Below are 27,512 nucleotides of genomic sequence, written 5' to 3' on the forward strand. Positions count from 1 at the left end.
ATATCCCTCATACATGACTATTTGGAACTACAAATAGTAGATTGTACACAACTCATATAAAACTTGGAAGCCTAGCATAGTGAATGCGGAAAAAAATGGCTTTGAAATCCCCCCACCCATCAACTACTTTATGTGACCTTAGTCAAATTACTTAACCTGAGTCTTAAATTCAGGCTCTGAAAAACAGATATTAATACCTTCCTTACAGGTTGTTAAACAATGTTTAAAAGAATTACCAGAATTCTAGTGCTTAATAAAAATGACAGTTATTTTAAAACTGCTGTTATCTCTCAGTGTTTGTGTTGTCTATCTATACCAGACCATAAGAAAATGACTAAGATCTAATCCATTATTAGCAGGAGAAAAATGCCTCAAGTACCACAATGTAGGAAAGCAGCAACTCTTGACTTTGGATTTATAAAAGTGTTGAAGTCTGATCTACTTTCTTATTGTAGGTCCCAATAAAATGGACGCATTTTTATCAAAGTCATAGTCTATATAATTTTTCAGTCCTTCCAAAATATCAAACATTAACCAAATGATAGGAACCAGAGGAAAAAAAGTTCAAAATAATTATGTGGCTTTAGTTCAGAGGGCACAAATGATGACGGACTAGAATACCAGAAGGCTCTGGTGGGTGGTGGGGAGTTAGGGGTAGGGGAGATGGTAAGACTTAAGTTGGACCTTGAACAAAGAATAAGAATCAGAACAGGAGAGTGGTTCTGATTAATAACGAATAGTATAAACAGATGTGTGTCTGGGAGCCCCTAAATGGACCAGAGGACAAAATTCACATTAGGTTTGAAACAGGCAATGAAGTCGGAAAAAGTAGCAAGGACAAGCTTAAAAGCTTCTGTCCCATTTAAATTCCAGATGAATGGGTAGGCGTTGTTTTCGGAGGGTATTGGGTTATAAATGTTCTTAAATAGAGGAGTGAGAATAAAGAAAGCTGCTAGATCAATCAAAATGTAAAGTACTGTGGGAGAAGGCAGCAACAGAGAATGGAAGGCCAATTAGCAGTGATAGAAATAATCTGGGTATGTGTTATAATCTGGGGATGGACTACTGTGGTAGCTGTGATAATAAAAAGCTCACAATGGGGAAACAACATTTAAAAAGAACAAATGTCAACTGGTATTTCTGATTCATTGACTGTAAATGGAGCAAAGTAGAAGTAACTAGAGTGTAATATGAAACCAAGGTTGAAGAAAAAATAAGAAAGGTGACTCAGTCAGTCTTGATTTTGGACACACTGATTTCAGTTGGGTCAAGTAACCAAGTGGAAGTTGGGAGAGAGGTTAAAGTTGGAAACAAAAACTTCCTAAAATCTTACACTTCTCCATTATTAAATCAGAACTCCCAAGTGTGTTCAAATGTCGCAGAATTGTAACTATAATCTTGCCCATAGTTTTCTACAGCATTATTTGAAACTAGCCAAATTTTTATTCAAAACCAATGAGAAATGATCTTAAAATACATTTTCATTGCAAGAACAGTTATTTGCATTCAAGTAGCAAGTAATGTGAGTAGTCATCTTCTTGCAACAAGTAAGCTAGGGTCAGGGAACCTTCACAATAGTTTTATCTATATACTCTCTTCTCCCACTCAAGATAAAGCCAGTCCCCAACTGTCGAGATGAATTTTCCGCATCATTTCACATTACTTTTCTCAGAAACAGTCACCAAAAAAAATACCCCCTGATGCTTATCTCCCAAGTTTTACCTGAAGCAAATTTTTACAACCAATTTTGAAATTCCTAAAATCAAATGGAAATATTATGACCGTAAATGGAAACCCTAATCTCACTAATTCAAGTATTTTGTAAGGGCCAGCTTTAGGACATAATTATACAAATATCTACCTGCCTTAAGTCATTATTCCTAACAGTTAACCAAAATTCATATCATCTACATCTTTACCTCTTACGGAGTTTCTATAACATTAACATGCTTTACAGGAAGGATTCTTATTTTGAGTTTAAGAAATTACATGTTGACTTATCTGACACATGTTGGTAAGGTTTAAGGTATGTTCCTCATTTGTTTTCAGATTTGCTCATCTTCCATTCCATTTATTTGCTTCCATTTATTTGCTTATCTTCCCTAATATTTACCCTAATAAAAGGATGGCGTAAACTGTGTAATACAAACTAGAAATGACCTCTTGTATCTACCTAAACAGAGTAGCTGATTAGCTTTGAGCAAAGGCACACTCACTTCACAGTGTCTGGCCCAACCCCCTCTGAGTCAGGCTTTTTGGGTATCCTTATGTAGAGTGAAGGTTCCACATTACCAAAATAATTCACTAACAAATAACCAAGATATATCTTAATATAAAATAATGTATCACCAAGGATTCCAAACAGAATCTATTTTTTTAAAAACACTATATAATCTGAATAACTATTTGAAGGTTTGTTACTCTTCAGATCACAGAGAAGTATATTCACTCATAAGCTGTGTCGCTCTATAGAGCCACTAAGACATCAGAGATCTGTGTGACTTTCACATTACAAAGCCACTGAATCATGACAACTGTTATTTTCCCATGATATACTTCTGATGTGTTTTTAGTGTGCTTAATATATAAGGACAACTCCCCACAAGATTTATAAAGGCACCAAAATCCATTCAACAGATATTATTCATGTGAACATTTTATAAATCCTGAAAGGGTTTTCCAAAGTGCTCATCTGGTTGAAATGCAAAGCCTAATCTTGAATAACTACATGCCTTTTAAGGGAACACTGGAAGCAGCCTTTGGATGCATCCTCAGAAACAATAAGGTAAATATGCCAACTGGAACTAATTGATTAATTTCACTAGCTAACTTTGCTTTCAAAATGTATAATCTCTGGGAACTAATTATTACTCATCCTTTTCTTAAATTTACTTTTCTTCAGCCTGGCCAACATTGCCCTAAAATGTCAACTAAGCATACAGAAGTAGAAATGAGGGAGAAACAAACATATGTGCAATACTTTAGGTTATCTGCCCTGGAGTATTACTTTTTCTTTACTGGAAAGAATACATTTGATCATTTCTTTTGAGAAGCAAAGAACTATGGATGTCAAGTGCTCCTTTAAATTGTCTTTTAGATAAATATCTGGCTGTGGGCAATATTGATGAGGCTTTCCTTAAGACAGAGCACCAATATGGAGCTGTTAAACATGAGAAAGCATTCAAGACCAGCCAGTAATGCATTTCCTATCTCCTTCCCAAGTATTACACAGCTCAATTTTATTTTACACCGCAAGTTAATGATGGGCAGGAAACAAACATATTTAAAGCACCCCCTATGAAAAGAAAGGTTTACAATGAACTATCACCACATGTAGAAAAAGTTCTGTATAACAAAGCTATTTCCATGTCCCCAGGGGGTGACCCAGAAAAAAAGAGCGCTTTGACCTGGTTATAACAAACTCTCTCTCTCTTGGTAACCTATCCTGGTCTTTAACAAATTATTACTCTCAAAGGTTTTCCTTCTAGCAAACCTAAATCCTCAGTTAGAGAAGTTCAAGTTCATTTCCCTTCTTTTGGGAGCCATTTTACTGAAGATGCATCAAGAAGAAAAAAATTAATAATGATATTCAAAAGAAATAACAATATGAAAGTAGGTTTATTATAAGCGCTTTGAAAAATAGCTCTTGTATGAAAAGTTTAAAAATGCAAGTTATATTTGGATACTCTTCTTACCTAAACAGGTCAATCTCCATTTAAAATTGAAACAAAGTAGTCTCAGTATTTGTAGCCTCTGGTAAAGGAGGAAATATTTAGTACTTAAATCTGAGGTACTCAAGTGTCATGAAAAGTTGTCCTTGTAAAAGAGCTATATTTAGTAATATGTTGACTGAAAAACTTGAAGGGTAAATTGATATTGTATAAATTCCAAACTATTTATCTGAATCATGAATCAGGTCCAACTCTCACAGTATTTGGTTTGTCTGAACTTCATTGTGACCTCATCTATGACCTACAGGAGTACTCTGTGACACAGCAGGCCACAGGTGCTTCTATTATGAGCTTAAAACTAGGACTCAAAGCTCAAAAGAAATTCACAGTTCCAAGGACCTTTCAAAGACAAAGAAAAAGGCATGAATATGTTGATTATTTGTCTTCTGACATCTCCTAAACCTTCCTTCATGCAATTCTATGCTCACTTTTAACCTGGTTTCCTATTTCTTTCTGTTTCTGGCCTACCCTACCCTGGAGCTTCTCGAGAGGATATTTTTATGATTCCTGATCCCCTCCTACCTCTTTCTCTTTAGAGAGCAGGCTTCTAGTCAACTTCACTAATATGTTCTTAATAGTACATAGGCTGTGTAGTGGCATAAAAGTAGAGCAACACTGAAAGTATATACCCTATATTCTTTAGGGTAAACATTGTGTGAATTATTCTTATCATAAGCAAACTGGCATCCTACATGGTAGGATGTGCAAAAACACATGAAAGAATCATCTCCAGTAGGCCGTAGTGGCTTTAGGAACACAGATTTCTTCTAAAACACAACACATTCATGTGCATCAGTTTCAATTCTTTTATAGAAATTATGTGACCCAAGGTTAAAAATAAACACCTATGAGTAGAACTTATCAAATGAAGCCACCTCGACATTCTTTTGCAAGAAATACAAACATATTTAAAAAATAAATGCATTAGACAGAGGCTCATTATGCACCCAGCAAAAGCAGAACCCAATATTCAAGCCATATTTGAAAATTAATCCAAATTATTTGCAAGGCTGAAGGACTCCTGTCCCAAGACCAGTGCTGAAAGACAGCCTATCACTTCATGTAACTGCAGTACATCAGTTTCTTAATATTTAAGAAAATATTAAGCTCATCAGTCTTTTAAAAAGTAGTAAGGCCTTACAGTTGATTAGTACTACAAATAAGTCACTCTTACAAACAAACACTGCAGTACATGAACAGTTTAAGTCTTTCCACACAATAGTATCACACGCACAGCCTATAAGAAACAATTTTGTTTGCAGAAATCCCTCTGAAAATAAACAGGGAAGTCTTACAAATATCACTGGCTTTATCTTATAATGCTGTGTTTTAAAAATGAAGGCTTGCTTTCTCAAATCAAATTTTCACAACCTTAGTAGTAACAAAGCCTCAAAATCACTTTGTGAGGTTTGATGGTGTGCCACTGTAGGGCATGGGAGGGGATTCAATAAGCAGCTACAGAGACAGTCAGATTTTATCAACACATCCTAGTCGATGCTGAGCCTGATGTGCTATTGGAGAGAACGATTGAGTGCTTTCCCCAGGGGCTGTAACTGATTATTGACTCCTCCCATTAGCATGTGGGGTACATATTGAAGGTTCAAACACAAGGCTGAGGGACTCCTATCCCTAGGCCAGTGCTGAAAGACAGCCTATCACTTCGTGTAACTGCAGCCCATGTGTGACAAACCTGACCTACATTTCTCTCTCTCGTTCTCACAATAGCTTGTCACTGTTTTAAGAAGCTATTTTCTAAAAAGCATAACAGAAATGACTTTTTAAATTGCTTAGGTAATGTGCATTCCTAAAATATCATTTATACCAATCAAAAGGAATAGTTTATCCTGAAGATAATCATGAAACCCAGTCTAAAATGAGCTCAAAGGCAGCAGAGTTGTTTATGATGTCATCCTATCTATAGTATCTTCATTTGGATTGTCATTTATACTGTATAGTCTTAAAAGTAATTAAAATTTTAATCCATATGCATTTAATAAAAAAGTTTTTAAACATATCAAGCATATTAATCAGAATGTGTAATTAAACATTTTTCAAATGTTATAAAAAGTAGCTTTCAAGGCTTCACAAGAAGGCACATCCTAGTAGTTTTAAATTCTCAATGGATACACAATAATCACTGCTAAGAATAGGGCATAATTAAAAACAGTGATGGAGGGGAGGAATAAAGGCAACAATAATGCCTGGTGCAAATGCTGGAAAATGCTCCCCGGGAATGGCTGCAGACTGTGCTTCTAAGAGTTATCGATATGCTGTGGCTCCTCAACACAAGTACCTACCACACCGCTGCAGGTCATACTCTCTTTTTGTCTCTTCATTCCCTAGAATTTTCCATGCCTGATCAATTTCGATGAACTTCTGTACACATTCCTCCACGGTTCCTGCTGGTACATCTGTACTTTGTTTATCTGGATGATACTGCCAATCAAAAATAAGGGTGGGGGAGAGCTGAGATTAAAAATATATATAAATCTGAGCTTTAGTTATGAAGGTAATGAGAAGATGAAAACTAAATGCCAAGGCAATGAGACAACAGTGTTGGGTCCAGGAGACAACTGCCAGGTTAATTAGACCACTGGAGTAGCTATAAATCCACCAGTGACATGATCTGTCACAACGTGCAAAGACAGCATTTTCTGGATAATTTGCTCACAGAATCATTGGTCTCATGGACAATTTACCTAGAGAGGATGACTAACACAAATAGAAATAGGTACGTGCAGAGGAGCAGGACATGAAACAGGAAGAGCACAAACTAGGCAGAGAATGAAGCTTTCCTTATACAATGTGTTTGGTTATAGACAGCATTATAAAATTGACTACTAGTTTTTTTCTGATGAAATTAGATAATACAATCATAATTTTAAATAAAAATACATCTAATTATAAACATGACAACTTTCATCTTCTTCCCCAGCCCTGAAGGATTTTAAAGTTATAAATTCCCAAGCATACATTTTTATTGAAAACTGGTTATTCTAGGCCAAATTTCTAAGAAATAATTTTAAAGAACTCAAATATTTGGATATAAATCAATTCATTAAAGAACCTTTTTTATGTGAATTTTCTAAAAAGTCTAAAAATGTTTGTTTTCAACATGCAGTAAGTTCTTTATACTATTGGGTCAAAACCTGAAAGTTTTATGCCAATTCATAAATTCTCAAATGCTCATGTAGATGTAGCTCACTAGTTATCCAATAAGTATCACTTCTATCACTTCTCCTAACTCCTTCCCTCCTTTTCTTCTATGTTCGCTGTGATTCTCCCTTCTCTTTTTATCTAACAGTTCTGAAAGGATCGATGTCATTTGCTTTTGAGAAATCTCTCAACAAATGGGAAACGATTATCTAAATTTAGAGACATTTCACTGAAACAATCTGGGGATAACAATAGCACATATTCAGATATGTAAATTTTCTTACCCTTAAGTAAATAAGGAATTCCCACCCGGTGTGATGCTTACCAGGTTCTTCTATGTGACCAAATACCAGAATAGTGTTTGCTGTGCTAGAGAGGACCTTCAGCAGTGTGAAGTTCATCAAGAAAATGAATCTATCGTGAAAAGATAGTATTTATCCAATAATCACTTTGACAGTTTCATTTTTTAATTTCAAAAAGTAAACTTAGGAATGTCCTTTTAATGTAGAATAGATTTTTTTTTTAATTCTTACTTTTTTCCCCCAAGTTTTTACAATAAAAAAAGGCAAAAAACCAGAGATGCACATTTCATGACCCATCAAGGTGGATGGTTGGTATATTCCTCAATTAATGGTACAATCACTTAAATTCTTTCATTGACTGTCTTACACACATTATCAGGAGCACCAAAAAATTGCAAGTACCATGCCGATTATTATCTAAATTGCTAAGGCCAGTCACTCAGTAAGTTGTGTCAAGTACCATGAAGCAAAATGACTTCAATTCTCAATTTAGAATTGGTAAAATATGTAAGTTTTAATTAAAACACAGACTATCTTAATAATAGACTCCTTTTCATGATGAACTTCTCCATACTGCTGAAGATCCTCTCTAGCACACTAAATGCTATTCTGGTATTTGGTTACACAGAAGAACCTGGTAAGCATCACATAGACTGGGAAAAAGATTCTAGGGCAAACGATGAGGATTAGGCTTCCATTTTCCCTTTGGCAAACTACCTCCCTTCCTATGAAATCTATCAGTTATCAAATATTTAAACTAATGTAAGGACTGAAGAAAAGGAAACTAAGGCTTTATTGATTAATCTTCTTTGCCCATGATTTATCAAATGATGCACATAAAAGTTATTTCTATACTAAGGTTTTGGCAATCCATAAGTTGGGATATTCAAGCAATATCCCTAGGCCAAAGAGGAATTGGCTGCATTGAAGTTCTCTAGCTGACCCACTCCTCTAACACTATGGGAAGATTCGTCTAACAAGCTTAGTATGACTAAATGTTATTACATGTAATATATTCAAATATGCCAGGATACATTTCTGACACACTTACATGGGAAAACTCTTAATATCAGTATGTCACAAGCATTAAGGCCCTGGAGAACTTGTTCTAAATTTGTAGCTATAGAGTAGGGTAAAGATCAAAAGGTAGGTAATTTCTCAGGGGCCAATATAGGAAGTCTACTTGGTAACAAAGAATAGAACAGATTAGGCCTGATCATGCACCAATCTGACTAAGAAAGTCCTACAAAACCAGGAATTAATTTCCAGCTGCCTTAAACTAAAAAATATTACTAAATTTTATTATGAGTCAAATACAGTTCTATGATAGTCAAAGTACAATTCAATCTCTTTCTCTAATTTGGTATTTTCCTGATTGACTGAAATAAGTGGCTTAACCATCTGAGGCTTTAAGTCTATTCAGATTCTATAACATTTATTAAATGGGTACATTACATTAAAAAAATGGCAATTATAGCAAGAAAATAAGTATTATCATTTGGGATGCTTAAAGCCTCCATCCAATCTGTTCTAATAGTAACTTTCAGAGCAAAGTGAAGGTCTAAGAAAAGGAATAATTGTCTGTGGTAGGCTGCTAATGGCCTCCAAATATATCAAGTCCCAATATCCAGTACCTGCAAATGTTATTTTATCTGGAAAAAGGGAGTTCATAGATGTGATTATGTTGTAGTTCATGAAATGGGAAGATTTTGATGGATTATCTGGTTGGGCCCTAAATGCATTCAAAGTGTTCTTATGGAAAGAGGCAGAGAGAGATATGACACACAGAGAAGGTGATTTGAAGACAGTGCAGAGAGAGATCTGAGATGCTTCCCTTGAAGACTGGGGTGAGGTGGCCACAAGCCAAGGAATGCCTGCACCCTCCAGAAGCTGGAAGAGAAAAGCAATGGATTCTCTACCAGATCCTCCAGAGGGAGTGCAGTGCTGCCAACACTTTGATCTCAGCCCAGTTATAATTATTTTGGAATTCTCCAGAACTATAGAAGAATAAATATTTGAAATCACCAAGTTTGTGATAGTTTGTTTTTACAGCCATGAGAAATTAAAACCCAGTCCAAATATATCTATGAGTTAAAATTGGAATGCAAGACACTAAATGTTTTAAGAAGTTTCAGTTAAAAGGGCTACACATAAAATGGTGTCATTAAGCACATTCTTAAAATATTAAATTTTTCTTTATTGCTAATGGGAAAACAAGCCCCTAATCCTAGGTTTAAAGACTTTCTGATCCCAAAGTGTATGTTAATTTTGTTTCTACTATTTCTAAATCTGAGATATCATGTGGGAGGCAGACTCATTATGACCCCAAAAGACCACAGTCATTTTCCTTCTGTTGTCAAGTCTTATTTTATTTCTTGCTCTTTTTTTTTTAATCCCCACTAGCCAAAAACCTTCCTACTCTTGAGAGCCAAAGCTAGTGCCACTTCATTGATTCACTTATCAAATAAAAGACAGATGTAAGCTAAAGCATCGTGTATTCTAGGGGTTACTCCCTAATGAAGGAACCAGAAGCAGCCATATAAAAACAAAAACAAAAAAAACATGAACTTCCTTATAGTCTCAAAAAATGCCAGCTGAATCAAACAAGGACCTCTGAAGACGGCATTCATCAATCAAGTAGAGAAAATACTGGTACCCCTTAATTAACAGAATAGGTATGTTCTAAGTTTAATTTTGCAAAGTTTATTTATTTTAACTGACTTGCATATCCTTTCAGTACTAAACTGAAATGCACTTTGCTGGAGTTGAAAAAAATTAGTGACATGGAAGCAACAGACTCAAAATTAACAAATCGGCAAATATTGCAACAAACAAGAGAATAAAATTTTAAGAAATTACCATTAACAACAGCACAAAAAGTGCTTTGGAATAAGCTAAAGAGAATATATGTAAGATTTCTACACTGAGAAGCACAAAGTAGCACTAAGAGAAATCAAAGGCCCAATAAATGGAAGAAACAACATGTTCATGGATGAGAAGCTGCTTGTCCATTTTCCCTAAACTGATATATTAATGCAATCTCTATCAATATTTCAGCAGTAATCAAAACTGTAGTACTGGCCTAACGATAGCCTCGAAACAGACCATACATATATGGTCAACTGACTTTCAACAAAGCTGCCACAGCAATTCAATGAGGAAAGGAAAGTATTTACATAGCAAATGGTTTTGAAGCAACTGGATATCCATGTGGGGAAAAAAATAACCTCAATCCCTATCTTATTCCAGAAACCAAAATTAATTCAGAATGAATCATACACACAAAAGTAATCTATAAAGGCCACACAAGAGAATATCTTTGCTGCTTAAGGTAGGCACAGAGAGCTTTGACAGAAAATAAAAAGCATAAACAATATGATGCAAAATCGATAAACTGAACTTCATCGAATCTTAAAACTTTCCACTCATCAAAGATACCACTAAGAAAATGAATAAACAAGCCACAGGCTGGGAGAAAATACTGGCTGCATATATTTCTAACAAAGAACTTGTATCAGAATCCAAGAATAAAACCTATAAATAAATAATAAAAAGACTAATCAAAAACCAGATGAATAAGATTGAACTGATACTTTTTCAAAGAAGATAAACAAACAATGTGTACATATAAACTTGTACTTAAACTTTTTTGTTATCAGGAAAATGTAAATTAAAATCACAATGAGATATTACTATTTTATTTTAGCCATAATAGAATGGCTAAAATAAAAATGACTGGCCAGGTGTGGTGGCTCACACCTTGTAATACCAACACTTTAGGAGGCCAAGGCAGGCAGATTACCTAAGGTCAGGAGTTTGAGACCAGCCTGGTCAACATGGTAAAACCCTGTCTCTACTAAAAATACAAAAATTAGCCAGGCACGGTGGCAAACACCTGTAGTCCCAGCTAACCGGGAGGCAGAGGCACAAGAATTGCTTGAACTGGAGAGATAGAGATTGCAGTGAGTGGAGATCATGCCACTGCACTCCAGCCTGAGTGACAGAGGAAGCCTCTGTCTCAAAAAAAAAAAAAAAAAAAAAGAAAGAAAAAAAATTGATAACACCAAGCGTTGATATGAAATAACCAGAATTCCCATACACTGCTCACAGGAAACGATTTAGCAATTGCTCATAAAGTTACGTATACATCGACTCCACGATCAACAAAAATGAAAAATACACATCCACAAAAAGACTCATTAAAGAATGGATTAACAGTCTTATTCATAACAGTCTTATTCAAAAACTGGAACCATAAATGTTTATCAACTGCAGTATAGGTAAATACATTTTATTAAATCTATAGAAAAGAAGTATTACTCAATAATTAAAAAGAACAAATTATGACACACTCAATAATATAAATGAATATCTAAAACATGTTAAGTAAAAGAAGCAAGAACAAAAAGTACATACTGTATGATTACAAGGACATGAAATCCCAATTTAGGCACATTTAATCTGTGGCAACAGAAACCAAAAAGTTGGTTGCCAGGTGAGAATAGGTAGTGGAAATTAAGAAAGAGGGGCATGAGGGAACTTGCTGGAGGAACAGAAATGTTCTATATCTTACTTGGGGTGATGTTTACATGGTATCAAACTCATGAAACTTAACACTTAAGATCTGTGCATTTTTCATTTTATGTTGACAATATCTCAATAGAAAAACATCTTCAGACATGTCTAAATTTTAAAAAAGGAATTTAGCAAATCTTTCTAAGCTATAAAGGAAAAATAATCTCTTTCAATATCAACAGAAAGTTAAATACAACAAAAAACACAGAAAAGTAATGAAAAAATTAATATGAATCAGTGAAAAGCTTGAATTACACACTAGTTTATGGAAATTGTTTTATTACTTTTGAGTACATTTGCCAACTCTAATAACTTCCAAACATTTTAAAAAGCTAAGCTTTGCTGAATAGAAAGCCAAAGTGCATCCAAAATTAAAATATCATAAATATGTCACAATATTAAAAATACTGAGAGTGACAGTATCTGTGTGATTATTATACAAAGACATCTATTTCCAAAATTTCAGCAAACTGCTATTTTACTACTCTGAAATGACTTGACACCTATAACTGCACATTCTAAGTAATTTCCTCAAATTTGGGGGGATTTTTCAATTACATAAATTTATATTCTTCTTTGAATTCTTGTATAATTCATTGAGAATAAGAAAAATTAACACAAAAATAGATTAAGAAACTCTCCTGATACAAAAATAGACTATCATTCATGATACTACAAGAGGTATATAGGAAATGATATAATATTTCATCAGGATTGGTATGTGTTATCTGTTTTCTAACTGACTATTTCATGGATAAGTAACACTTTAGTTACGAAATCTTAATGCTCATCAGCTGAGATTTTATGGCAATGGGCTGTCCAAGCACTACACTTAATATGTAGAGAGAATTTAAAATCAAAATAAAATATTTCCTAGTCTCTTTCTCTACCATATAGCTCTAGTCTTTCTGAAAGAAAACTGTTAATGTTTCACATACCAACACTGTACTACAAAAAGGGAGTAAGTGTCAAAACAACAATAGATCTTATCAGAATCTCAGCAAAAAGAGACTTGGTTGGTATTTGTGTTTTTTTTGTTTTGTTTTTTTTTGCCAATGATTCTGGGGAAGGTCCCACTCAAGTACTGTCTTGCAAAGCCCCAATATGACCACTGTTGAATTTCCATGACATTACAGTAGATACACATTCCAAACAGATTATCACTGAGGAATTTCAAAGAGCAGCATACACATAAACACTGACTAAAAGCTTATTATAGGTCATTTTTATTTAGAGTTTGCATACATTTATGAGTCTAATAATCATGATAGCTTGAGGCACTCTGCACCTCTAAAGATAATAAAAACTCATTTCTTCAGATATCTGTTGTGAAATAAAATTGAAAAGGTCAATTTTAAAGAATTATATAAGTAATAAGGCATTAATAAATCTGCACACAATATCTGACAACTGAGACAGCACAGAGATTCTTCTCTGGGGTCTGCTGCTTTCCATCCCCAGCAGGGAAATAAAGTAAAATCTTAAGTTCCCTCAAGGAAAATTGAACGCACTCAGCTAGCCTTCAGAAGTAAATGAGCAACTTGATAAGCAAAAGGTAATAACAGCTTAAAATCATAGCCAAGAAAGTTAAAGTTACAAAATGTTTTGCTCCTTATTTCAGAGGGGTGTGAACCACAGCAACTCCATCTTGAATAGGAGCTGGGTAAAATGAGACTAAGACCTACTGGGGTGCATTCCCAGATGGTTAAGGCATTCTAAAGTCACAGGATGAGACAGGAGGTCGACACAAGACACAGGTCATAAAGACCTTACTGATAAAACAGGTTGCAGTAAAGAAGCCAGCTAAAAGCCACCAAAACCAAGATGGCCACGAGAGTGACCTCAGGTGGTCCTCACTGCTACATTCCCACTAGTGCCATGACAGTTTACAAATGCCATGGCAACATCAGGAAGTTACCCTATATGGGTCTAAAAATGGGAGACAGGAATAATCCACCCCCTGTTTAACACATAATCAAGAAATAACCATAAAAAATGGGCAACTGGCAGCCCTTAGGGCTGCTCTAAGGAGCAGCCATTCTTTTATTTCCCTACTTTCTTAATAAACTTGCTTTCACTTTACGGACTCACCCTGACTCCTTTCTTGCATGAGATCCAAGAACCCTCTCTTGGGGTCTGGAATGGGGACTCCTTTCGAGTAACACTTATGGAAACTAAAGAAACATCTTAACATATGCCTCTGAGTTGTTTTTCAGAAACCTGAACCCCCACAAAATGGATCTGCTGGTACACAGACTTCAGATAAGAAGAAACTGGAAACTGAACTCTGACTATATTTCTTTGTTTAAAATTTCTTCCTGAGTGGCCTGGAGGAAGTCATGCCCATGGGACAGATCTAATATTCTTTTCTGCTGATCCCAAGTTTTTACACAAAGCTCTCTTTCCTTAACCAACTGCAAATCAAAAAATCTTTGAATCCACCTATGATTCCAAAGCCCCTGCTTCAAGATGTCCTGCGTTTTTAGGCCAAATCGATGTATATGCTTCATGTGTTGATATATGCCATTGCCTGTAACCTGTTTCCCCACCTTTAAAAACTATTATATGTAAGCCATAGAGGAGGTTGAGTCTTCAGCATGAGCTGCCCAATTCTCCTTGCTTGGCACCCTAAAATAAATGTCTCACTTTCCCTCACCGCAAATCTCGATGTAAGTGCTTGGTTTTGGTCAACCTGATGTGCAGACCCAAATTCAGTTCAGTAACACAACTAGAAGAGCATTCCCAACATTTTTCTTCATGAAGAAGGATGATACACACATATACACACACAGACATATACATATACATATATGCATATTAATTAACTGAAAAGAATATTTGTGATTTTTAAGTGTCTATAAAAAATTACCTTTCTCAGTTCCTTTGGGAATGCTAGTGAACAGCTAAGAATTTAAAAGAGAGTACAGTCATGTGCCAGATAACGATGTTGCAGTCAATGATGTACTACATATACAATGGCAGCCCCATAAGATTATAATGGAGCTGAAAAATTCCTACCGCCTAGTGACATCATAGCTGTTACAACGTCACAGTACAATGCATTATTCACATGTTTGTGGAAATGCTGTTATAAACAAACCTACTTTATAAAGTGGAGCTGGGTGTGGCAGCTCATGCCTGTAATCCCAGCATTTTGGGAAGCTAAGGCAGGAGGATCACTTGAGGCCAGAAGTTCAGGACCAGCCTGAGCAAGGTAGTGAGCTCTTTTGTCGTAATTCTGTAGTAATTATCTACAAAATAATTACAAGATAAGCCAGGCATGGTGGCACCAGCCTGCAGTCCTAGCTACCCAGGAGGCTTAGGTGGGAGGATCATTTGAGCCCAGGAGGTCAAGGCTGCAGTTAGCTATGCTCGCACCATTGCCCTCTAACATGGGTGACAAAGCAAGATCCTGTTTCTGTTATTAAAAAAAAAAATTTGTAAAGTAAAAATGTTACAATAAGCTAAGGTTAATTTATTATTTTTAAAATATTTTTGTATAAATTTAGCATAGCCTGAGTGTACAATGTTTATAAAGTCTACAATAGTGTACAGTGATGTCCTAGGCCTTCACATTTACTTACCACTCACTGACACCCAGAGCAACTTCCAGTTCTATAAGCTCTACTTATGGTATGGACCCTACACAGGCGTGTACCATTTTTAATCTTTTATAGCATATTTTTACTATACCTTTTCTATGGTTATATTTAGATACACAAATACTACTACATTACAACTGCATATAGTATTCAGTACTAACATATTGTATAGGTTGGTAGCCTAGGAGCAAAAGGCTATACCATAAAGCCTAATGTGTAGCAGGCTACACCATTTATATGTAGATGGCTTATGTAAGTACACTCTGTGATGTTCTCACAGGATGAAATTGCCTAACAACACATTTCTTAATCTTGAAGTGACACAGGACTGCATGCAGTCAAAAACAATATGCTTTCCTAGAGCTCACAATTTGGCTCCATAATGTAACAGCAGCCCTTACTATAGAATCTTTGTGAATTATCCTATAATGGAATCTTACATTTAACATAGATAGCCTCTTGGTTCTCAGAGAGAGCCTTAAAGTGATGGTTCAGTGTGATTATGTGGCCAGCCACACAGACAGACAATATGAAGAAATGTACACCCAAATCTCTAGGGATTGCCTCCATTCTCCAGAATAGCCATTTTAATACCATTAACATTTTTAAACAGACCTCTTGGTCTTCTGAACATGTTTTTTAAAACTTCTGCGAAATATCACTATATCACTGACTGCCTTTGAGAAAAAATTGGGAGATTAATTGAGATTCCTGGTAGCTCCAAGAAGCAGGAGCAAGAGAGAGAAAAACAGAGGAGGAAGTGAGAAAGAGGGAAGCAGGAAGATGGGAGAGGCAGGCAGAGGAAGGGCAAGAGGAGGAGGTAGTGAAGAAAGGGGAGACAGCAGAAGGGGAATAAGAAAATAGAAGAGGAGGAGGAAGAAAGAGGAAAAGGAAGGATAGTGTTTGGAAAAAGAGAGAAAAGAGACTAAAGAACAATGAAAGACAATAAAGCTGTGCAATATTTGGGGTAGGTATTGGTGTTTTTCTTCTTTTTTTTCTTTTACCTTCACCGCCTCCTCCCCCCGGCCCCTCGCCCCTGCTGGTATTGGTGTTTTTCAAATAAGGAATTCAGATAACTAATTTACACTCACACCAACAGTATAGAAGCATTCCTATTTCTCCACAGCCTCACCAGCATCTATTGTTTCCTGACTTTTTCATAATTGCCATTCTGACTGGTGTGAGATGGTATCTTATGGTTTTGATTTGCATTTCTCTAACGACCAGTGATGATGAGCTTTTCTTCATATGTTTCTTGGCTGCATAAATATCTTCTTTTGAGAAGTGTCTGTTCATATCCTTTGCCCACTTTTTGATGGGGCTGTTCATTTTTTTCTGGTAAATTTGTTTAAGTTCCTTGTAGATTCTGGGTATTAGCCCTTTGTCAGATGGGTAGATTGCAAAAATTTTCTCCCATTCTGTAGGTTGCCTGTTCATTCTGATGATAGTTTCTTTTGCTGTACAGAAGTTCTTTAGTTTAATTAGATTCCATTTGTCTGTTTTGGCTTTTGTTGCCATTACTTTTGGTGTTTTAGTTATGAAGCCTTTGCCCATGCCTATATCCTGACTGGTATTGTCTAGGGTTTCTTCGAGGGTTTTTATGGTTTTGGGTTTTACATTTAAGTCTTTAATCTGTCTTGAGTTAATTTTTGTGTAAGATGTACAGAAGGGGTCCAGTTTTAGTTTTCTGCATATGGCTAGCCAGTTTTCCCAGCACCATTTATTAAACAGGAAATCCTTTCCCCATTTGTTTTTGTCAGGTTTGTCAAAGATCAGATGGTTGTAGCATGTGTGGTGTTATTTCTGAGGCCTCTGTTCTGTTCCAGTGGCCTATATATCTATTTTGGTACCAGTACCATGCTGTTTTGGATACAGTAGCCTTGTAGTATAGTTTGAAGTCAGGTAGCATGATACCTCCAGCTTTGTTCGTTTTGCTTAGGATTGTCTTGGCTATACAGGCTCTTTTTTGGTTCCATATGAAATTTAAAGTAGTTTTTTTTTTTTCTAATTCTCTGAAAAATCATTGTAGAAGACAGTGTGGTAATTCCTCAAGGACCTAGAACCAGAAATACCATTTGACCCACCAATCCCACTACTGGACACATACCCAACAGATTATAAATTGCATGCTATAAAGACACATGCACACATATGTTTATGTAGCACAATTACAACAGCAAAGACTTGGAACCAACCCAAATGCCCACCAGTGATAGACTGGATAAAGAAAATGTGGCACATATACACCAAGAAATACTATGTAGCCGTAAAAAAAGGACGAGATCACGTCCTTTGCAGGGACACAGATGAAGCTGGAAGCCATCATTCTCAGGAAACTAACACAGGAATAGAATACCAAAAATCACATGTTCTCACTTATAAATGGGAGTTGAACAATGAGAACACATGGACACAGCAATGGGAACAATATATACCAAGGCCTGACGAAGGGTGGGAGACAAGGGGAGGGAGAGGATCAGGACAAATACCTAATGCATGAAGTGCTTAAAACCTAGATGATGAGTTGACAGGTGCAGCAAACCACCACAACACATGTATACCTGTGTAACAAATCTGCAGGTTCTGCACATGTATCCTGGAACTTAAAGTAAAAAAAAAAGAAAAGAAAACCTTTAAAAAAAGAATTAAGAGATAGATCTGCAGAAACTGAATTCACCAAAATAAAGAAATGTAAAAGGTTAAGATATGTGGTTGAATTATTGAATCCATGGCAATTTATGGCAAAACCTTTTTTTTAAAACCTCTATAACATACCTTAAACTGTGAGATTTACAAACTCTAAAATATAATCTTGCACCAATTCCTTTTGTTAGTAGCATGCCTTTTTTTTCTCTTTTGAATATATGCAAATGTAGCATAATCCCTGTTCCTGTATCATTGCACATAAGATATGAAAACAATTTTAAATCTTGTGCAGTGGGTTATGTAGTAGCCAATATAAGTATAAACCCAGATACCTCCACTCCCCCATATCAAATCAACAAAGTCTTCGATGATACATTCAACATGAGCTACAGAGAGAATTCTGATATCAAAACTTTATCTCCAATTTTCCCCAATGACAATTAACAATAGGGAGGGTATTTGCTGACTTCACCTACTCTCTGGGTTCAGGTGAAAGTTTTTTGTATACATAGTTAAGGACTCAAGAAACTGATGTCAAACTAAAGTCATCCCTGCTAAATAAGAGTGGCGATGTACACACACAAAGATCCTACAGAGGGGCTCTCCTACCACTCAGAGCTCTTGCTGTGGCCACCAAGGCCATCAGGTACTACTAATTAAGTAGTATGTTCTGTCAATGCTTTCATGTTTTTCTTCTATTAATTGATCATTCTTCCATATTAATGATACTAGTACAGTGGCTTTGAATTCCCTTGAGTGCTTTACTCCTGAGATAGGAAAAAAACAGTAAAGAAGATATGATTATCTTTACCTATCTCTTATGTGAATCAATGCTAAAACTGTTTCCTATAAAAGTTATCTATTTCTTTTATCTGCAGAAAAGCTTCTGTGGACCTAAAATGTACAACTGTTTTTTAAATAAAACTTTAACTGATTTAACTTTATAAGCTATAGAAAATAACAAGTGAAATGAAATATATGCCCACATAAATATGTATACAGGTATGTAACATTCTCATATATAGGTGTTCAAAATTAATGATGGGATTACATGTGTAAGGCAGGAGAAGTTGTAACAATCCTTAATTCTAACTACCTCATGATGAAAGAACATCACCTAATGAAGCTCAGTAAACAAGATAGGTGACCTTAATACTGACAGAAAAAAAAAAAAGAGGAAAAGAAGAAAATAAAGCATTTAATAACAGTAGTTAAAGTCAATGAACTTAATATATTATTTTTGAGATAAAGGCCTAAATAGGCTTCTTAGCATATCAAGAAACACATATTCTCTGAGATAATTTTTGGTTTTCATTATTGCAAATCACTGTGACTATGAAGCAACTGTTAAACAGTTGGTGAGGAAGTGCTGTAAGACCATGCAGTCTGCAATTCTCTACTGAATCTGAATATAGTTTAGACAGGCAAGAGAGATATACATTGACTGACATTGTGTTTTGTTATTGTGTTGGTTTGCTTTATTTTCTAAGAGATGCTCACTTGCTTAAAATATGGTCATGTTACAAAAAGTTAGGTAACAGAGTACTGCAAGTGTGTCCTTTACACGTTGACACCACCTTAAGATTATGAAAGCCGAAAAAAAAAAAAAAATCACAAAGGTAAAGTCAAGTACAACACACTACTGCCACCTATTGCTTAGTAAAATATTGCCTAAAGAAGCAGTCAATTCATTTATCTTTTATGCAAGTTAACAAATGAAACATGCTTTTTAAATTGTTTTTAAACTTTTTTAAAGTTTTGCGATTTAGAGAAAATATAACCCACATGTAAGACTGGCATCTTAAAAATATGTTTATCCATCAAAAAATACTTATTTACTACCTTACAACAAGCCAGATACTGTGTCAACCAATGAAGATACCATGATAGATAAACAGGGATCAACTCTCCTTGATCCTTGTCCTAGTGGTAAAAAAAAAAAAAAAAAAAAAAAAGGCATGCCAACAATTTATTATGATGCATTGGGAAGGAATAAGATAAAAGCATGAAAAAGATGTTCACTTGGAGTAAGTCAGGGAAGGTTTTATTACAAAGGTGATATTTGACTAGGTTTTGAAGGATGCATAAGAGTTGGCTATGGAGAAACTGTGGAGGTTTGGGAAGGAAAGGATATTCCAGGGAGAGAGAAGAAGCAAATATAGTAGCAAATATAAGACAAGAAAGTACTAAAATGGGTATTAGGGTTATAAAAAGGAGAACTGTAAGACTGAGAATGAGTGAAAGAATGGTTGGACAGGGAAAAGTAAGGGAGATGAAGTTGAAAAGCTAGACTGGGGTCAGATCACAGGGAGTTTTTTAGTATGCTAAGAAATGTGGACTTGTCCCTAATTAAAATTCCACATTATTATCATGATAGAGACATAATCATATTTTTGTTTCAAAGACAAATTAACAGCTAATAGTAGGATGGAATGGGTAAGAGGATAGGTAGGGAGACTGGCAATAATGAAACTACTGTGCTAAGGCTGCTGAAGATCAAAGGCAGGAGTCAGAAAAAGGAAATGTATGAAGCAGGGCACATAAATTTGGAAGTCGCTTATGCAGCAGATAAAGCTTAAAGGAATACACAGAGAGCAGTCCGTCTCAACTTTTTTGAGTTATGAACTCCTCTAAGAATCTGATAAAAATTTGCATGTAATTGAGGGGTTAACAGACCTCTGAAGTCCCCTGAGCCTCAGATGAAGAATCCTTGATTTGGCTGTAAGTGAAGAGGGTCAAATAAACTCTGAAGACAGTGACATTTATATCACATTGAGGAATAGATGCTGGAAGAGAAAATAGAGCAGTGGTCAGACAGGCAAGAAGATAATCAGGAAAGACAGGCTCCTACCCAGAGAGGAATAAGTTGCAAGGTTCAAGACTTATGACAGTATCAGATGTCACAATAAATCCACTACGTTTGGCAAATAAGGAACACTGGCCACTTTAGTAGTCACTGTTTAAAAGACTGACAGTGGTGAAACAGAGTGGGCTGAGAAGCCAATGGATAGGAGTCAAGTAATGTTTGGCAAGAAGAAAGGAGTGACAGTTCTAAGAACCAAGGTCAATGAAGAATTTTTTTGAAGACACTTTACTGGATGGCTAGAAAAAGCTAACGGAAAGGGAAAATTAAAGATACAAGAGATAATTGGAATAAAACTGATTTTTAAAATATTAAATACTGAGTTTTTATTCTGGTTCTGTTATTACAAATCTTGTGACCCTAGAAAAGTTATTCAACTGTATAAAATTTCCTCATTTGAAAAATGGCAACAACCCTGCATGATCTGCACATGTACCCCTGAACCTAAAGTACAATTAAAACAACAGAAAAGAAAAATGAAAAGACTATTAAACTATAAGCTACTCATGAGAACAAGGACCTTTGTCCATATTCACCATTAAATCCATAGCACCTACAGCGCCTGACACATACAAGACACTTAATATTCAGACAATGAATTAAAAATATGACCACATACTTCACAGTGTTTTGTAAAAATCAAATGACACAGTATGAGTAAATACATTTTGAACAAAATTTAAATTTTTAGCTTTCAAATTTTTTATATGGCTGACTATATACCCCATCTAAGATCTTTAAAAGGGGTGCATAGTCAGAATGACTGTCTTTTAAAAATCAAAAAAACAATGTTGGCGAGGCTACAGATAAAAGGGAACACTTATATACTTCTAGTGGGAGTACAAATGAGTTCAGTCACTGTGGAAAGCAGTTTGGTGGTTCCTTAAAGAACTTAAAACAGAAGTACCATTCGACCCAGCAATCCCATTATTGGGTATATCCCATTATTGGGTATATCCTATTATTCAGTATAATGGATTATAAATCCTTATATTTATAAATCCTAAGGGATTATAAATCCTTCTACAACAAAGACACATGAAACATGGATGTGTATGTTCATTACAGCACTATTCACAACAGTAAAGAAAAGGAATTGATAGTAGAAGATGGCCGAATAGGAACAGCTCTGGTGTGCAGTTCTCAGTAAGAACACAGAGGGTGAGTGATTACCACATTTCCAAATGAGATTTTACTGCCCACAGACCAGGAAATTCCTGGATGGAAAAGCACCACAAGTTTCCAGCATGGCTGTTTCAGCCGGCGCAGCAGGTTTCTGCACAAAAACTCACACAAATCTGGGCGGCTGTTGCAACTGGCACCTGGAATGCCTGGGAGACAGAGTTGCCCACTGTTGAAAATAAGGGAGCTCAAAGAGGGAGCCAGGTGATCCGGCTTGGCGGGTCCCACCCCTACAAAGGCCAGCAATGTGAAACGCTCTGGATTGAGAGTTTCACAGCAAGCACATCTGGACCCAGGACGGTTCATCTCTGTGGGGGGAAGGGCGTCTGCCATTACCAAGGCAGTCCACCACTACCGAGGCAGTCCGCCATTACTGAGGCAGTCTGCCATTACAGAGTCAGTTCACTATTACTGAGGCAAACTGCCATTACTGAGACAGTTCTAACTATATGTCTATAAACAAAACCACAAGGAAGTTCTCACAGCAGCTGGGCAGAGCCCACGGCAGCTCAGCAACGCCTCTGCTGGCAGACTGTGACTAGGCTACCTCCTCGCTGGGCAGTGCATCTCTGAAAAAAGGAAGCAGCAGGTCAGGAACTTTATATAAAGTCCCACTTTCCCAGGACAGAGTACCTGTGAAAAATAGGCAGTTATGAGTTTTGCTGCAGCAGACTTAAATGTACCTGCCCAGAAGCTCTAAACAGAACAATGGAGCTCACAGCTCAGCACTTCAGCTCCTATAAGGGACAGAGTGTCTCCTCAAGCAGCTCCCCACCCTCGTATATCCAAAAAGAAACCTCATGAAGGAGGGCTCAGGCTGACATCTGGCAGGTATCTTTCTGGGACAAAGATAACAGAAGAAGAAGCTGGCAACAACACTTGCTATTCTGCAGCCACCACAGGTGATCCCCAGCCAAGTAGGGTATGGAGTGTACCTCCAGCAGTCAGGCCTGACTGTTAGAAGGAAAACTGAAAAACAGAAAGAAATAAGTTCATCATCAACAAAAAGGACCCCATTTGAAACTCACCAACTACAAAGACCACAGGTAGATAAATCCACAAAGATGGGAAGAAACCAGTGCAAAAAGGATGAAAACACCCAAAACAAGAATGCCTCTCCTCCTCCAAGGGATGACAACTCCTCACTAACAAGGGAACAAAGCTGAATGGAGAATGAGTCTGATGAATTGACAGAAACAGGCTTCAGAAAGTGGGTAATAACAAACTTCTCTGAGCTAAAAGAACATGTCCTAACCCAATGCAAATAAACTAAGAACCATGAGAAAAGGTTGGACAAAATGCTAATGAGAATAAACAGCTTACAGAAGAATATAAATGAATTGATGGAGCTGAAAAACACAACATGAGAACTTTGCAAAGCATACACCAGTTTCAATAGCTGAATCAATCAAGCAGAAGTAAAGATGTCAGAGATAGAAGATCAACTCAATGAAATAAAACGAGAAGGCAAGATTAGAAGAAAGAGTAAAAAGTAATGAACAAAGCCTCCGAGAAATATGGGATTATGTGAAAAAGACTTAATCTATGTTTGATAGGTGTACCTGAATGTGACAGAGAGAATGAATCCAAGCTGGAAAACACCCTTCAGGATATTATCAAGGAGAACTTCCCCAACCTAGCAAGGCAGGCCGATATTCAACTCCAGGAAATACAAAGAACACCACAAAGATATTCCTCAAGAAGAGCAACCCCAAGGCACATGATTGACAGATTCACCAGGGTTGAAATGAAGGAAAAAATGCTAAGGGCAGCCAGAGAGAAAGGTCAGGTTACCCACAAAGGGAAGCCCTTCAGACTCATAGCAGATCTCTCAGCAGAAACCCTACACGCCAGAAGAGAGTGGGGACCAATATTCAACATCCTTAAAGAAAGAAACTTTCAACCTAGAATTTCATATCCAGCCAAATTAAGCTTCATAAGCAAAGGAGAAATAAAATCCTTTATGAGGCCGGGCGCGGTGGCTCAAGCCTGTAATCCCAGCACTTTGGGAGGCTGAGGCGGGTGGATCACAAGGTCAAGAGATCGAGACCATCCTGGTCAACATGGTGAAACCCCGTCTCTACTAAAAATACAAAAAATTAGCTGGACATGGTGGTGCGTGCCTGTAATCCCGGCTACTCAGGAGGCTGAGGCAGGAGAATTGCCTGAACCCAGGAGGCGGAGGTTGCGGTGAGCCGAGATCGCGCCATTGCACTTCAGCCTGGGTAACATGAGTGAAACTCCGTCTCAAAAAAAAAAAAAAAATCCTTTATGAACAAGCAATGCTGAGAGATTTCATCACTACCAGGCCTGCCTTACAAGAGCTCCTGAAAGAAGCACTAAACATAGAAAGGAACAACCAGTACCAGCCACCCCAAAAACCTACCAAATGGTAAAGAGCAACGACACAATGAAGAAACTGTGTCAACTAATGGGCAAAACAACCAGCTAGCATCAAAATGGCAGGATCAAATTCACACCTAACAATATTAACCTTAAATGTAAATGGGCTAAATGCCCCAATCAAAAGACACAGACTGGCAAATTGGATAAAAAGTCAAAGCCCATTGGTGTGCTGTATCCAGGAAACCCATCTCATGTGCAAGGACACACATAGGCTCAAAATAAAGGGATGGAGGAAGAATTTACCAAGCAAATGGAGAGCAAAAAAAAAGCAGGAGTTGCAATCCTAGTCTCTGATAAAATAGACTTTAAACCAACAAAGATCAGAAGAGACAAAGAAGGGCATTACTTGATGGTAAAAGGATTAATGCAACAAGAAGAGCTAATGATCCTAAATATATACACACCCAATACAGGAGCACCCAGGTACATAAAGCAACTTCTTAACAACCTACAAAGAGACTCAGACTCCCACACAATAATAGCGGGAGATTTTAACACTCCACTGTCAATATTAGACAGATCAACAACGCAGAAAATTAACAAGGATATCCAGGACTTGAACTCAGAACTGTACCAAGCATACCGAACAGACATTTACAGAACTCTCCACCCCAACTCCACAGAATATACATTCTTCTCAGAACCACATCACACCTACTCTAAAACTGATCACATAATTGGAAGTAAATGACTCCTCAGCAAGTGCAAAAAAACAGAAATCATAACAAACAGTCTCTCAGACCACAATGCAATCAAATTAGAACTCAAGATTAAGAAACTAACTCAGAACCGCACAACTTCATGGAAACTGAACAACTGGCTCTTGACTGTTGACTGTATAAACAATGAAATGAAGGCAGAAATAAAGATGTTCTATGAAACCAATGAGAACAAAGAAACAATGTAGCAGAATCTCTGGGACACATTTAAGGTGGTGTCTAGAGGGAAATTTACAGCAATAAATGCACACATGAGAAGCAACGAAAGATCTAAAATCGACACCCTATCATCAAAACTGAAAGAGAGGAAGCAAGATCAAAAAAACTCAAAAACTAGCAGAAGGCAAGAGATAACTAAGATCAGAGCAGAACTGAAGGAGACAGAGACACAAAAAAAAACCTTCAAAAAAAATCAATAAATCCAGGAGCTGGTTTTTTGAAAAGATCAACAAAATAGACCACTAGCCAGATTAATTAAAAAAAAAAAAAAAAAAAAAAAGAGAGAGAGAAGAATCAAACAGATGCAATAAAAAATGATAAAGGGGATATCACCACCGATTCCACAGTAATGCAAACTACAACCAGAGATTACTACAAACAACTCTGTGCACATAAACCAGTAAACCTGGAAGAAATGGATAAATTTCTGGACACTTGCACCCTCCCAAGACTAAACCAGTAAGAAGCTGAAACTCTGAATAGACCAATAACAAGGGCTGAAGTTGAGGCAGCAATTAATAGCCTGCCAACCAAAAAAAGCCCAGGTCCAGATGGTTTCACAGCTGAATTCTATCAGACATACAAAGAGGAGCTGGTACCATTCCTTCTGAAACTATTCCAAGCAATCCAAAAAGAAGGAATCCTTCCCAAATCATTTTATGAGACCAACATCATCCTGATATCAAAACCTGGCAGAGACTCAACAAGAAAAGAAAACTTCAGGCCAATATCCATGATGAACATAGATGCAAAAATCTTCAGTAAAATACTGGCAAACCAACTGCAACAGCACATCAAAAAGCTTATCCATCATGATCAAGTAGGCTTCATCCCAGGTATGCAAGGCTGGTTCAACTTATGCAAGTCTAAAAATGTAATTCACCACGTAAACAGAACCACAGACAAAAACCACAGGATAATTTCAACAGATGCAGAGAATGCCTTTGACAAAATTCAACAGCCCTTTATTCTAAAAACTCTCAATAAACTAAGTATCGATGGAACGTATCTCAAAATATTAAAAGCTATTTACAACAAACCCACAGCCAATATCATACTGAATGGGCAAAAACTGGAAACATTCCCTTTGAAATCTGACACCAGACAAGGATGCCCTCTCTCACCACTCCTATTCAATATAGTATTGGAAGTTCTAGCCAGAGCAATCAGGCATGAAAAAGAAATAAAGTGTATTCAGTTAGGAAGGGAGGAAGTCAAATTGTCTCTATTTGCAGATGACATGATTGTATATTTAGAAGACCCCATCATCTCAGCCCAAAGTCTCTTGAAACTGATAAGTAACTTCAGCAAAGTCTCAGGATATAAAATCAATGTGCAGAAATAACAAGCATTCCTATACACCAGTAACAGACTAACAGCCAAATCAAGAATGAACTGCCATCCACAATTGCGACAAAGAGAATAAAATACCTAGGAATATAACTCACAAAGGATGTAAAGGCCATCTTCAAGGAGAACTACAAACCACTGCTCAAGGAGATAAGAGAGGACACAAACAGATGGAAAAACATTCCATGCTCACGGTTAGGAAGAATCAATATTGCAAAAATACCCATACTGCCCAAAGTAATTTCTAGATTCAATGTTATCCCCATCAAGCTACCTATGACCCTCTTCACAGCACTGGAAAAACCACCTTAAACTTGATATGGAACCAAAAGAGAGCCCAAAGAGCCAAGTCAATTCTAAGCAAAAAGAACAAAGTTGGAGGTATCACCCTACCTGACTTCACTACACTAGAAGGCTACAGTAATCAAAACAGCACAGTACTGGTACCAAAACAGAGATATAGACCAATGGAACAGAACAGAGGCCTCAGAGGCAACGCCACACATCTACAACCATATGATCTTTGACAAACCTGACAAAAACAAGCAATGGGGAAAGAATTCTCTGTTTAATAAATGGTGTTGGTGAAACTGGCTAGCCATGTGCAGAAAGCAGAAACTGGACCCCTTCCTGACACCTTGCACTAAAATTAACTCCAGATGGAATAAAGACTTAAACATAAGATCTAAAGACTTAAACATAAGACCTAACACCATAAAATCCCTAGAAGAAAACCTAGGCAAAACCATTCAGGACATAGG

General features: G+C 36.7%; 1 protein-coding gene across 3 annotated transcripts in view; it reads right to left on the reverse strand.

Annotated features, from left to right (window-relative positions):
- DNAJC24 (DnaJ heat shock protein family (Hsp40) member C24) overlaps positions 1-27,512 on the reverse strand; it is a 58,055-nt gene that overhangs the window by 11,648 nt on the left and 18,895 nt on the right. For all 3 annotated transcript variants that reach the window (XM_032283664.1, XM_032283666.1, XM_032283665.1), the window contains exon 3: positions 6,029-6,167. In XM_032283664.1, coding sequence (XP_032139555.1) covers positions 6,029-6,167 — 139 coding nt within the window. The remainder of the gene's footprint in view (positions 1-6,028; positions 6,168-27,512) is intronic.

This window comes from Sapajus apella, unplaced genomic scaffold, assembly GCF_009761245.1.
Source record: "Sapajus apella isolate SASKATOON/1434 unplaced genomic scaffold, GSC_monkey_1.0 scaffold14, whole genome shotgun sequence".
Classification (NCBI taxonomy): Eukaryota; Metazoa; Chordata; class Mammalia; order Primates; family Cebidae; genus Sapajus; species Sapajus apella.